This window comes from Neovison vison, chromosome 4 (genome assembly GCF_020171115.1).
Source record: "Neovison vison isolate M4711 chromosome 4, ASM_NN_V1, whole genome shotgun sequence".
Lineage (NCBI taxonomy): Eukaryota > Metazoa > Chordata > Mammalia > Carnivora > Mustelidae > Neogale > Neogale vison.
In genome coordinates, this window is record NC_058094.1 from 149,238,739 (window position 1) to 149,254,449 (window position 15,711).

The window sequence follows — 15,711 nt, forward strand, 5'->3', positions numbered from 1 at the left end:
ATATAGAAGATTAAATATGAATACTCTTATATTGAAACTTATTCATTTTTTTCTAAGGAAATCATTTCAGTGAGATAGTAAATTAGGAATTAATTAGGTAGAATATTTCATACTTTTTAATCTAGAATCTTAAATGCTAGCAAGTGCTAAAATTGAGAAAGGCAAGAATACTAGGCATTTTCATTGATATCACTTCAAACTAGGACATAAGATTAATGATTTTTTTCCTTCTAAGACAATTCATAAATGAATATTCTGTTCTAGGTGTTGACAAAGAGGAAAATGGTATCCTGATGTACACAGCACAACAATTAAAACTCTTGACTTATGGGAGTTATAATTTGAGAAAGGCAAGACAAAGAAAGGATGTTCATTAACTTACATGAATTAGACACAAATAAAAATATGAATTTTTGACATTTATGTATAGCCTCACTCTTTCCTCAGAGAACTCAGAAATGTTTCTAATACAGTGTTAAAATAGATTTAAAATTTGACATAATAATACACAAATTATTGCTAAAAAACAGTAGTTAATTGAAAATTTAGGGAATGTTAAGGGTGCAGTGTTGCACATACTTTGGGAAACAAATCACATGAGGCAAATCTGTTAAAATTCCTACTAATGGCTTGGTATTTCTGAAGATTTTATAATACACATTTGCAGAATTCTCTACAAGTACAGCTATAATTAACGTTTCTCTTCTTATACCATTTCCTCCAGCCATGCCTCTGTCACCAATGGGCTGCAAGTCCTTACCCTCTCTGGGCCTTCACACCTAACTACTTCATAGGCATTCTGTAATAAATGACATAAAAATGGAAATCCTCCAAAAAGTGAAAAGCACTCTGCAACAGTAACATTTCACTACAGAGTTCTCAAAGGCAGTTAATTCCCACTGAATAAGGAGGGAAGACTGAAGTGATAGCTTTGGAGAAGCATGCACCTTGGAAATGTAGGATGAACTTGCCATCTTTTACAGCTCAGCACATTGTTTCGGGGAGAGCACTGCCCTAAAATAGCACACAGCTCAGCACTTAGCTCTGCCTTTTATGTGCCCTTCTTGCCAACTCATAGACTGTGTCAGAAAATGTCTAACTTTTCTGTTCCTTGCTTTTAAATTTGTTTTCATTAGCAACAGTGGTCCTCAGGAACATATAAATGAAAGTACAGAAGGCAAAAGAGTACTGGAAATTGCCCAAAGCTCACAGCTCTCTTTCTCAATACTTTTATTTTTGACAGTAATGGAACTAAAACCAAAATGATAGTTTGTTATACCTTGTCACATAAAAGATATTGAGGAAATGGAAAAATGGAGCATATCTCAGTGCTCTCTTTAGTAGATGCAGCAATGGTATCCATAAAAAAGAACATTTGAATCATTTTTTTTTCCTTTAAGAGAAAATGTAGGTTTTATGGAACTTATGAAGACACTACTCTGATAAATTTGCACGGTTAGCTAAAGGGAATGAATAATAAATTTTCCTATAGATATCCTTTGTCTTAGCTGGGACTTGCTCCCTTAGCCACAAAGGAAGACCTTATCTACCGCAATGAAAGAAGAGCATTCCACAGGAGTAATTCCCTTATCCTCACCTTGATGAATCCAGAATTGAAGGGGTACTTAGGGATGGTATAGAGAGTGAATTTTATTTCTTTTATTTTCAGGAAGGAGGGATATTCTAAAAGAAAAAGAAGTCTATTGTGACACCTTTCACATGATAAAGTGAGTTTAACTGATTTTGTGAGTCTTAAAACTAATTCTAGTAGCATCTACTGAAGTGGCTCTGGCTCTGGAGTCTGATTGCTGTGTTTTTTGTGTGTGTGTCCTTTTCCATCCCTGTGACCTCAGGCAAGTTACTTTCTTGGATTCTCCATTTTATGAGGATAGAAATAGTACCTAATTCACAGTCTTGTTTAGAGAATTAAAAATAATGCCTGGCACAAAGGCAATATTAATGTTAGTGATTATTATAACAAATACAAATAAATTATCAGAAGTATTTTAAAAAAACAGAAGACAAAATATCATACATCTACGAAGAATGGAAAAATGCCTATCTTTAGTTCTAAGTATGTTCTTCAAAATCAAAATTGCAAAGAAAGGTATGTAACATACATTTTTAATCTACATATATGAGTAACATCAAAATGTTTGATCAATCTGTAAGCAAATTTAAAATAAGCTATCTAAAGCAACCCGCAGATTTAATGTAATCCCTTATCAAATACCAACAGTATTTTTCACCAAACTAAAACAAATAATCCTAAAATTTGTAATGGAACCTCAGAAGACCCTGAATAACAAGAGAAGTCTTGAAAAGGAAGAACAAAATTGGAGGTATCAGAACCCAGATTTCAAAACAGAGAGTATGGCATTGGCACAAAAACAGACACATAGATCAATGGAACATGACAGAGAGTGAGAAAATAAACCCATACTTATATGGTCAATTAATCTGTGCAAAGGAAGCAAGAATATACAATAGGGAAAAGACAATATCTTCAATGAATGGTGTTGGGAAAAATCAGACAGCCACATGCAAAAGAATGACAGTAGACCACTGTCTTCTACCACATACAAGAATAAACTCAGGATGGATTAAGGACTAGATGTGAGACCTGAAACCATAAAACTCCTAGAAGAAAACATGCACAGTAATCTCTTGGACATCAGTCTTAACAATATTTTTCTGGATCTTTCTCCCCAGGCAGGGGAAACAAAAACGAAAACAGACAATAAGGGCCATATCAAACTCAAAAGCTTTTGCACAATGAAGAAAACCATCAACAAAATGAAAAGGCAATCTACTGTGGGGGAGCATGTTTGCAACTGACATATCCAATAAAAGCTTAATATTCAAAATATATAAAGAACTTAAACAACTCAACACCAAAAAAAAAACCCCAATTCAATGAAAAATGAGCAGAGGCCCTGGACAGACCTTTCTCCAAAGACAAACAGATGGTCTAAAACACATGAAAAGATGTTCAACATTACTTAATCATCACAGAAATACAAACCAAAATTATAATGAACTATTACCTCATACCTGTCAGAATGGCTAGTATCAAAAAGACAAGAAGTAACAGGTCTTGCCAAGGATGTGGAGGAAAGGGAAGCTTCGCATACTGTTGGCAGGATTGAAAACTGGGGCAGCCTTTAGGAAAACAGTATGGAGTGTCCTCAAAAAGTTTAAAAAATAGAAATATCATTTGACCCAGGAATTCCATTTCTGGGTATTTACCCAAAGAACACAAAAACACTAATTTAAAAAGATACCAGCACCCCTATGTTTATTACGACATTATTTGCAATAGCCAAAATATGGAGGTTACATAAGTGTCCATCAATAAATGAAAGGATAAAGCAGCTGTGGTACACACACACACACAAACACACACACATGACCATTACTTAGCCATAAAAAGGAATGAAATCTTATAATTTATAATAACATGGATAGACTTAGAGGACATTATTCTAAGTGAAGTAAGTCAGAAAAAGACAAATGCCATATTATTTCACTTACATATGGAATCTATAAAACAAAACAAATGAACAAACAAACAAAAAACTGGTAAATACAGAGAACTGGTGGTTCCCAAAGAAGAGGAAGGTGGGGGGGGGGCATAACACATGAAGGAGATTAAGAGGTACAAACTTCCGCTTATAAAACAAACAAGTTACAGAGATGAAAAGTACAACATAGGGAATATACTAAATAATACTGTAATAACATTTTATGGTAACAAAAGGTGACTACATTTATTATGGTGAGCAATGAGTAATGTATCAATTACTGAATCACTACATTGTACACCTGAAGTTAATATTGTTTATCAATTATACTTCAATAACATTAATTAGTTAAACGATCTAACATCACTTGAACTATCTTCATTTAACAGAGAGTTCGATCGTAATTGTTTATACATATCTATGGATCATCATGAATAGGACACACTTTTTTTAGGGAAGTGCTTTGGTGAGATGACTGAAAAAAACACAGAACAAAAGCTCACTCTTTTAAAAAGTGTGTAGTTTCAGGAACCCTGTACCTTTAGAAATGGCTTATCATCACAGCATCATCTTTTGGCAAAAGAACTAAGCTTACTGGAATTTGACAAAACTCACTGTGAGCAAGAATTACTCTTTTTATGAGAGGATAATAAGAATTTTCAACTTTTATCCAAAATCTTTAAAAGAACACATCATTGTAACCTATTTCTATCCTAATACTTCTCAAGAGACATTCCTTGCTCTACGTAAAACTTCTCGAATTCAAGACTATGAAAGAGATTTTGTTTTATTTGGACTACTAGAATCCTATACCAATATATATTATAGGGGAAAACAGACATACAAAATTTCTTAGCAATTTCTTCTCATCTTCTATTCTCAGTATAACAGTTTTAACTGGTTCTTGTTTTAGCTCTTCATACACTTGTGAAAAGAGGTCCTCTTCTGATTTGGATGCTTTTAACTGGTTCTTTATATCACAATTTAGTGCTACTCTACTTAAAAGTCTTTATGATTTAGGTGATGTCCTATTCACAGTTGTATTCATCAATCCCTTTCTGATTTCAAAAACATTGTCACAGGGGGAAGAATGCAGAATTTCTTACTCACAGCAGCATTCCTTGTTGAGTTTGATTTTATTAAATATGCAGGTGTTCTTAAAGATGTTTAACTGACATTTAAGTGAAACTATCAGAAGGGGAATTAAAATAAACTGCATCAACACAAATTTTCCCAAGAACTAAATATTTCAGAAGATTCTATACAACCTGAATGAGCTTTCTCTAAGATTAATGGAGAAATCAAGAACAATTGGCTTTATTTTTATCTCTTGGGCAACCATAAGAGAAACTGTTTTCAACAAATATGCCTTGTAATGTTAATGCTACCAGAGTTCATAAAGAGACAATTTATTATTTTGAGTTTATTGTCCAACAACAATTCATCAGCTTTCAGGTTAAGCTCACTAGTTCACAGGGGTCCTTTTACTTGTCATTTAATTAAGCTTCTTGTCAAATGAGGCAGATATTAAAAGATAAAAGATGTTTTGTAAAATTCCAGCAACTTTCATTTATATACTATCGATGACCTGGAGACTTTGACAATTTTATTAATGAAAATTGAGCACCAAAAGAAGGTAAAAAAGAATCACAAAGTAAATCACTGAAAGAACTGATAATCCTATGCAAGCTTAGTCTCTACACTTCATATACTTGCTTCTCAATAGAACTCAAACTGACATTTTTATGTTTTTAAGCCACCATCATACACATGTAAATGTAAAACTCAACCCTGAGTCAGAAAATTGGCAAATATAAGGTAAGGAAAAAATGTATCCAAATGGTAGAAATCTTGATAAAGTTTCAATCTTTTAATTGTCATTTTCCTTTTGAGTTTAAGGCAATTAGTTGCAGGTTTCAATGGAGTGGGGGGCAGTTTAGTAGTAGGGACTCTTTACTGTTCTAGTGAACACAAGCAAACAATTATTAGCAATCACAAATAATTGACTTTTCTGCAAGGCATCTAACTATTGGTGAATTTATTTTATTTTATTTTTATTTTTTTAAGATTTTATTTATTTGTTAGAGACAGAGGGAGAGAGAGCGAGCAAGCACAGGCAGACAGAGAGGCAGACAGAGGCAGAGGGAGAAGCAGGCTCCCTGCCGAGCAAGGAGCCCGATGTGGGACTCGATCCCAGGACCCTGGAATCATGACCTGAGCCGAAGGGAGCTGCTTAACCAACTGAGCCACCCAGGCGTCCCTTGGTGAATTTATTTTTGAGTTTTTGTGGCTCTATAAGTGCTTTGTATATTTCCACGGCCACCTTGATAACTCAAGAGTTTTGAGCCAAAGGAAAACTTGAAATAGAACCAGACTGCTGCCTGTTCGGTAAAATGATATACAGGCTTTTTGAAGCCTATGGGATACTGAGTGCATCCTACTTCTTTTTTTTATTTTGGTATGGGGTGTGTGTGTATGTGTTTGTGTCTCAGGCTTGTTTACCTAAGAGAAAAGTGATGAGGGATGTGGGAATATCCTACTTCTTTATTTCAGGATATTATGTTTCTAGATCAAAAACCATGCAAATATAAATGATAATCCAGAATTTATCAGGATTACTTAAAAAAAAAAGTCTGACATCTTAGAGGTTTGTACTGGACAGACAAAACATGTTCATGGCTGAATTATTGCCTATAAGGTAACAGAGGTGGAACTACTGTTTAATTTTGGATAAGTTAACTCCTGAATTATAGTTGATATCCAATCTTACACATAAACAAGCAAGAAATTTTGCTATGTCAGTAACTTAATAATACTCTTTAGTTCATATAAGATCAACTAGATAAAAAAAATCTTAATTAAAATAAACTTTAGGATCTATTAATTTCTGTACAGAAAATGTATTCCAAAGACCAAGTATTCCTCAGTAAATTTCAATTTACTCAACAAAGGAAAAGGGGGAAAAACATCTAATATACTATTTAACAGCCATTACTTTAGGAGTATGTTTATGACTTATATTTGGTATTTATATGAATATATTTATATTTGTATATTATTTTATGGGTATATTTATACATATATATTTCAAGTCATGGTACAGAAGTGGATCAGAAATTATCCTATATGCCCTCCACATTCCTGATGTTTTATGGTATTCTTAAATGTTCCAAGAGTGGGAAAAAGTTGTCTGAAATTTCAAGCCATGCACTGTACCATGATAATCATAAGAAGTAAACTAAGTAGGTAGGGTTCTTACTAAGCTCAAGTTTATCATGAAAAATTGGACTTTAAAAAAATAGAATCTTAAATAATGCATTTGTGCATTACTTTAAAAGTCTAGACATATAGAGACATGCTAGACACACTAGCATATATAGATGCCAACAATATTAAGGATTAAGGCAACATTCCTGACAGGTCACCAGTCAAGGACCTGTGGAAGGCTGTGTTTGTATGAGGTCTCTTCCCTTTAATATAGAAAACTAGGCTTCCAATCAAACACACAAAAAACTCTCTAGAAGAAAACATCTAAAATTTATAGAGATGAAATGTCTTTTAGAGAAGAAATAGATAAAGAGATTTGAGAATTAACTGGAAAGAGTAAATATAAAAGTTGAATTCCCAGATTATGTTGAATCTTTAGTGTATAACATGTGAAAAGTTTGGAAATAGAAAATATTTGACCATCAGCTATGTACCAGGATACGAGTCTAAAGCTATCTGTGCAAAAAGTAACAAAAATTCTTCTCTCATGGTACTTGTATCTTAATACTAAGATGAAGAAATTTTGCATCTACCTAGTAACTGTTCATTGTCTTAAATTAACCAAGATTCATGATGAAAGACTGATGTAGAGTACTAAGGCTCTACTAGTTGGGAAGGTAGAGTGGTTAGAAGTATCAAAATGTACATTAATTCAACATTTATTGAAAAATAGCAAGTGGCAGTCTCCACACTAAGTGGAGGGGAAGTAATTATAGTACAAAAGACCATAGTTTTACCCTGAAGGAATTTATAAATACTAACTCTAATGTAAGTCTTTGTGTATTTTAATAAGACATATACTATATACTACATACTACACGGCACAATTTACAAATTTAATTCATTTCATTTTAAAAAGAGTTCTGTGTTATTCTCATTCTATAGATGATAAAATTCTAGATTAGAGAGATTAAGTAACTACCCCAATGTAGCATCTCCAGAAAGTAGCAGGGAACTATGATTTAAAAACAGCTCTATATGACTTCTAAATTTATGAATTTTTAAAAATTGTTTGTTTACTTTTGTTCTCTCCCTTGCCCGGGTCCTTCCTACAAAATGTTTTTGAAAGCATTGAAAGGAATTATTGTAGAATACTTCCTCAAAGGAGATGATATTATAAAGCAAAACTAAGCTTAGACATCTTATAAATTTAGTTACTAAGGGGGTCTTAGAGTTAAGTTAGCCCCCCAATTAACTGGTTGGGAGAACAAAGGTCCTGACAAAGTTTCAGAGTTAATTAGTGAAGAACCAAAGTTTGAAAATCCTGATATTCCATGTAAACGCTGTTCTCACAGCATTCAAATGCTCACATTTTCACATACAGCAAATGCTCACACTTTCACATACGTCAAAAATATATGTTTAAACACAGTCCTAGTATTTTAATAAAAACTTTCTAGAGGCCACTAGAATGATGACAAACATTTTTCCCATGTATTATAACTAAAATTTTGTTGGTATTTTCCATTATATAAAAAAGGTAGAAGTATTATATACAGACAAAAATACATTTTAGAACTCTAATTATTATCAGGAATAATCAGGGATATGTCAGTATCTAATAATAGAAATTTTAAAAAATGAAGTAAAAATTGATAGACCTGAAAAGAGAAATAGACAAATCCACAATTATAGTTGGAAAGTTCATCTTCTTCTGTCAGTAATTGAAAGAACAAGTAGAGAGAAAATCAGTAAGGATATAGAAAAAATAACAAACCATCAACTGATTGAATCTAATTGGCATTAATAAAACATTCAATGTGACAAAAACAGAATATACATTATTTTCTTTGTAGGCTATAGTCAGTGCCATAAAACAAGTTTTCATAGTTTTTTAGAGAACCTGAGGTATGTTATGTATGTTCTTTGACAACAAGAGCCTGAGTCAAAGATCCACAACATAAAGATATATAAAAAACAAACAAATATCCTCAAATTACACAACATATTTCTAAATAACTTGTGAGTAAAATAATAAATAAGGGGAGCAATTAGAAGACGTTTTGAACTGACTGAAAATCAGAACGCATTTTATCAACATATGCAGAACACTGCTACACAGTGTACCAAGGGAAATTTGTAGCATAACCGGTTATATTAGGAAAAAAGTTCTCAAATCAGTGACCTATGTTTCCATGTTAAGAATTTCCAAAAAGAAGAGCAAACTAAACACAAAGCAAGAAGAAATAAGACAATTTCAATTTAGAGCATATACCAAAGAAATATTAGACAGAATAATAATAATAATAAAAATAACAAAACCAAAGCTGATTTTTAAACAGATCAATAAAAAGGAAAAAGTTCATCTCCACATGGATCAGTCAGAACATAAAGGAAGTAGACACAAATTATCAATTCCATAAATGAAGTAAAGAACATTACTACAGATCCTACAGACATAGTGAGGATACTAAGGTAATACTATAGACAACTTCATGTCAATAACTTGCATATCTTAGCTTCACAATCTGAATTACTAAGTGAAAAAAATAATCTTAATATAAGAATCTGCCTCGTTTTAAAACAGAAACAATACTTAACACATTTAACTTAGAATCACATTTTATATCTTTTAAAATATAGACAATATTTCCATTTTTCTCAAGCTTAAAATGACGTGCAACTGATACCTATTATCAAATTGTACAGTATTTATTTCTGGCTTTGCAAAATACTACATACTAAAATCCTTATTGGATAAAGGCAAAATTATCTCAACAATGCTTTCCCTTGTATATTAATAAGCAGCACAAATTTGTCTATTGTACATAAATAGCCTTGACTTTCCTTATGACCCTTATAGATTCCAAAGATTTTCTGAGGAAAAAAAATACAATTACAATAATGCTATGAAATATGATTCTGTCAAATTGAATTTTTTCTTAATAAAAATTCAACTTAATCAAAAAGTCTTTGCATGAACCTTATATTTATTTGAAAAGCTATTTGGCATAAAAATTAGAATGATAACAATTATAAAACAGCATTTAATAGGAATCACAGTTCTTTAACATGCAAGATTTAGCTTGTACAAATGTAACTAATTAATAACATCTGAAGTACATTCTCTCAGAGGACTGATGACCATCTGGTTGACCTTGCACTAGATCAATAGAGAAGGCAAATCTGTAAATCATTGTTTCCCAAATGTTATCAGTCCATCACTCTACCACAAGAAGAAGGGATAAAACTTGGATGGGAGAAGAGATCTCTTGTTTCACACATTTTTAAATTGACTTCGATTGTTAATTGGACTGTAAGACAAGACTGAGAGCATTCTTCTGAAGTCCCATACAGAAAGAGACTGGCAGAAGACCAAGTAATAGTGAAGGAAAAGAATTCAAGACAAAAGAGTTAGGAGGCAAGGTAATTATGAGAGAATATAAAGATGCAAATGACCTCTGTGTGGTATAAGCTGATATTATTTTAATTTCTTCAGAATCATTTTCCAACTCATAAATTTTGGCTGAAAAATAGCGACAGAAATTTTGAAAGAAATGAAAGAAAGTATATATCATATATATTTTAATTAATATATAGTTGTATATGTGTCAACTCTGTAAAAGTTCTCTATTTTAATGTTAAGAGTAAATAATTTTGGAAGAAATGTAGTTACTCTTTGTGATACACAGAAAAGTCATCATAAAATCAATGAGAAACTTGAAATAATAAGAAATTTGGGAAAGGCACCTGAACAAATGATTATGAATTAATGATTAAAATTTATACATTTTAACAATTGTTTTGTCCAAGGAATTTTTTCTATGATACTATGCCTAAAATATAGTTTACTGTAGGAATTTTTTGTATTAATTTAGAAATTATGGAATTTCATTATTTGTTCTCCCTGTTGATATAACTCTTTAAAACAAATTATGTGATATTCTGTCTGATTATCTCCTAAAAAGAATAAAATATTATAGAACTCTCAGAGCAATAGCTTATCTTATCATGCTGTATTCTACATATGTTATAAATTAAGGTAAGTCTTATTCTACAAGAATCTGTTTTGAGTTTGAGAGCATTAAACATGGAGTATTTTAAAAAGCCCATTGTAACTTCTAGTCACTTTATACACAGCAGTTACTGTCCCACTTAGTACTGAAGTTTGTTTTTAAAAATTTATACTACTTAGGGGTGCTTGGGTGGCTCAGTGGGTTAAAGCCTCTGCCTTCAGCTCAGGTCATGATCTCAGGGTCCTGGGATCGAGCCCTGCATTGGGCTCTCTGTTCAGTGGAAAGCCTGCTTCCTCCTCCCTCTCTCTGACTGACTCTCTGCCTACTTGTGATCTCTGTCTGTCAAATAAATAAATAAAATCTTTTAAAAAATTTTTATACTACTTAATTTCCTCTATAAAAGATAAACTGTAAAGTTTTCAAATAATGAACTTGCTGAATTATCTCTGGTGACACACTCGTTTTTGAAATTTACACATTTTGAGTTAAGTTTGGGGTAAAAAAATTTTGATTAGTTTTTTTTTTTGTTTCTTTTTTTTTAAATTTTGTTTTTATTTTTTATAAACATATAATATATTTTTATCCCCCGGGGTACAGGTACCTAGATGTCCATCAACAGATGAATGGATAAAGAAGATGTGGTATATATACACAATGGAATACTATGCAGCCATCAAAAGAAATGAAATCTTGCCATTTGCAACAACATGGATGGAACTAGAGGGTATGATGCTTAGCGAAATAAGTCAAGCGGAGAAAGACAACTATCATATGATCTCCCTGATATGAGGAAGTGGTTAGTTTTGATGCCACAGAACAAGTTTAGATAATGAATCTATGAGATCACTCTATCTTCCTATATATATTGAGAGAAATATAGAAGAGAAAAATTGTATTACCACCTAATGCTTTGATTTTTTGTTTGATTAGATATTTCCGAGTTCTCAACTTGAAAGAAAAGGTATAAGTAGACTGATGTTATAGTAATTAAAAAAAAAAAAAAAGACACTTCCAAGGGTCTGTTTTTCCTTTCTTCACAACTTAACTGAATAGCCATGGGTTTTAAGGGAGAATGGCTGGTTTAGAAGCTAAGGAAGCAATTAGAAGCGTTCACACTTTAAGTTCTAAATAAAGCTCTTTCAGTGCTTATGATAACCTTGGGGAAAGCCCTTGGTGACTAAAGAAGGAAAGAAAGAAAAAGATACCCATTTGACTGATAAGTGTCAGTCATCTGCTCTTTGAAATTCAAGATAATAAAGCTTTCAAAGACATGCTATAGAAAGGTCTGAGAGTATACTGTTTCTCAAGTAAAATGAAAATATGCTCAATGACACTAAGGTTTATACAAAAAGTAAGTTGAAAAAAGTAATAAACTAAATAACCCTGATTGGCAAGATGACCATCCATTTCTTATTCTTGTCCAATTAGCATGGACTGAGCAAAGTCATCCATCTATAAGTCGTTTGAATTATCTAGATTAAAACTCATGCATACATTTGGCAAACCATTCCCTCGGAGGGTCTTCCATCTTTTATGTTTGAGCAAATTTGAAATCACATCCATTTTCCTAAGCTTCTGAAGATAATATTTGTACACAACAGCAATTAAAAACATATTTCCAGCTATTCCTTTAGATCCTTTTCAATTAATTAGGAGATTTTGCCAATCCCAGGAACTCCTCCTTTTGGACATGAAAGAAGCACCATTAGAACAACATATGGAGGAACCAGTTTGGAGGGTAAGACCAAAATTTATTAAGAAAATTTTTAAATAATTAAGCCTACATAGACCTCTCTGCTGATAAGGATTAGCACACGGCGGGTGCTTCTCAAACACCAGGTGACTAGAAAGAAGATACTTCAAAACGGGAAGAAGATATTCCAAGTATTTTCATCTACAAATACAATAGAGGGCTTTTTTCTATGAACCAATAATTTCAAATAGCCATGTTATCCAAAAAAGCAGTCCAGTAAATATTTTCAAAATTAATCAATAGTCAATATTTTACTATCTCTAATTTATTATTAATATTTGGATCTGGATGTGAAATTTTTAAAAAGTTTTCAAATGACATTTTCCCATAGTATTTATCAACTTTCTTACCATCAAACGTTAAATAAACTCTTGCTTGGGGCTGAGATGATCCTTTTACACAGATAGAACAAACAAATACTCCAAACAACACGAAAACTGCCCGGAATGCCATATCTTCAGATTTGCAAGTTAGTATCCAAGGGAAAATACCTTTAAAAGAGAGGTAACAAGTTTGTCATATTTCATTTCACATTTTAGGAGCACACCTGTGCACATACACAGAGATACACACAAAACCAGCAATCTAGACAGAGCACCTTATTCACAGAAGACATATCTGAACTTTGACAGTCATGCAAACAGTAGGAGGTGCTCTGACTTTGTTTCTTAGATGTGAAAATTTGGATTTGATTCATTTGTATCTGAAAGTCTTTGGGCGAAAAGAAACTGCTTGCTCTTCCAACAAATAATGCTAATATTAAAGCAGAACAAAGCATCCAGGAAAGAGGTATTGGCTCCCAAAGAAAAACCCAATATTTAAAGTTGATCTTCTAACGATCACTTAACATTGAAAAGACTTGAGAATGGTACCAATATGTATTAGTGGATGAAAACTTCTCTTTCTACCATAAATATAGTAGTAGCAGTGAAATGCCACATGAACATTCACGTGCACCCACTCACTTCCATTCTCATTAGCTCTTTTGGAGTAATCATCTGAGATGATTTTTTACACATAAATATATGTGTGCTCAATCCTTGATCACTGAAATCACTCAAATTACTTATCTGCCAATTTATACAGATGACCATGCAACTGTTAAATGATGCAGATGAGGTAACCATGGACCAGTGCCAAATTCAAACCAATGACTTAGTGGTGAACAATCCAGTGAACTATGTATCCCTCAATGCATATTTAAAATAAATCAACTAGAAAGCAGGCTGTCAAAATTCCAAAAGATAAATCAGAGAGAAAAGCATTACCTTTTGAGACTGTAGCTATAACATTGATACATGCTATTAACTAATGTCTGAATACCAAGGAAGATCAGGCAATGGGTAACTAGAGAGTCACAGCAGCTCCACTGGCCACAATATGCAAAATAAACCCAAGACCATGAAAGAAATAATATAATTTTGAGTCTGATGTAATTATACAATAAAATGACAGGGTTTAAACTAGAAATTTACTTTTACAGGTTACAGTAATTCTAATCTTCACTATTATGTGTCTTTTAATATTAAACTCTTAACATTATTTTATTTAATAAAGAAAGGCCACAAAAAATTGAAAAGACTGCCTCATGAACACAGAAGAAAAAGCACAGTTAAATTAAACATGCCTTTTTAAACAATTTAAACATTTTAAACAGTTGATTTCCTAGGTGGTACATGTTATGAGACACAGAAACAAAACTGTTTGCCTCTTTTACCACACAGATGGAGGAAACCCTAGAGATGTTTGTGTTGGTAATTTTCAAATGAAACAGTTTCTTCCGGCTTCCACAACCTCTTCACCTTGTCATCCCTAAATTAACTTACAAGAAAATTGATTTTATGGGATAACTTTCCCTTAGTAATTTGCTCCCTGGTTTTGTGGCTTAAGAGTTTAAAAAAAAAAGGCTATAAATACGACTAACCTTTGTTTCTTTATTAAACAGGCGGATAATATTTACACATTTTTACATATTGCTATTATTAGTATTTTATCTGGTATGTCTCACCAAAAGTAACATATGCTAAAACTTGCAAAGAATAATAGTGGAGATGAAATGACAAGTCAAATGAAGGGAGTACACAGAGCAATGTGATTTCAAGACTACCTGGAGATGAAAAGTGAGGGAAAGCCAAGGGTCTTACACGTGCGTCCCCCCAATATATTATAACTTCCCTTTAACTGAGACACTTAAACATGCTGCTTGTTTTCACTTCTACGATTCAACACTAATAACATGCAGGACAAGGAATCGGAATCGTACGTCCTCTCCAGCAACCCTGCATTAGAAGGCACTGAAATACTCAACTTTAAACTCGCCGCAGGTGTCTTAACCTAAAGAAACAACTCAAGCAGGGCTCTCAGCAAGGAAAACACTGCCCTGACAAACTGCATGTGCTCTTAGGAAGATATCCAGACTTGAGCACACCGAGGTGTAAAAAAAAAGTCGATACACGGAACCAAAAGTTATATTTTGCTAAATCTGTAATGCCGAAAATAATGAATTCAGCTTACCGAGATGGGAAGAGATCGGCGCGTAAAAGTCATCAATTTGCTACCGGTGTGGCTCCGCGTGTCTCTCTAGTCTTTTTCCCAGAAGACTTTAATTTCTAGAGCGTCCCAGCGGTGAAATTCTTTCTTCCCGGTCCTCTGAGTTTCTTTGTAAAAGAATCCTGAACGTCGCAGTGCTGCGGCACCCGGAGCCCTACTCCGCGTCGCTCAATCAAGGACTTCGGAGTGAATGGAAAGTGGCCGGGCACCGGGGGCGAGCGCTCGGGTGTCCGATTACAGCGACGCGGCGCGCGGGTCGGGCTGCCCGGGCGCACCGCCCAGCCGGCTAGCCTCACCCGCCCAGCACACCCGCTGCATCTCCGCCGCCGCGAGGCCCCACCCAGAGCACGCCCGCGAGAGGGTGGCAGGGAGCCCCGAGGGCGGGTGGCGATCCGCCCGACGGGCGGGGCCGACCCCTGGACGGGCTGCGGGGAGATGCAGGAATGCGCGCTGCAGGCTGGAGGACCAGCTCGCTAACTCTGCTCCTTTCGCGGTCCGCGGTGGAGTGAGCAACTCCTAGAGAGAGCTCCAAGGATTTTGTTACCGGCAGCTCTTGGAAGGCATTCAGGATTTGCTTAGCCGTAAATATCAAAGTGCAAAGCAGTCTTTTTTTTTCCCCCCAGAAAAGGATCACTGCATCCTTTTAAGGCAAAGGGATGCG

At 34.0% G+C, this 15,711-nt stretch overlaps 1 protein-coding gene across 1 annotated transcript in view; it reads right to left on the bottom strand.

Annotated features, from left to right (window-relative positions):
- The window catches only part of SEMA3C (semaphorin 3C), a 174,732-nt gene extending 159,396 nt beyond the window's left edge, over positions 1–15,336 (bottom strand). Inside the window, exons 1-2 of the mRNA XM_044245906.1 lie at positions 15,015–15,336; positions 12,851–12,991 (exon numbers count right to left, since the gene is read on the bottom strand). Of these exons, the coding sequence (XP_044101841.1) occupies positions 12,851–12,953 (103 nt within the window). The 5' untranslated portion in view covers positions 12,954–12,991; positions 15,015–15,336. The remainder of the gene's footprint in view (positions 1–12,850; positions 12,992–15,014) is intronic.
- Between the last annotated feature and the right edge of the window lie 375 nt (positions 15,337–15,711).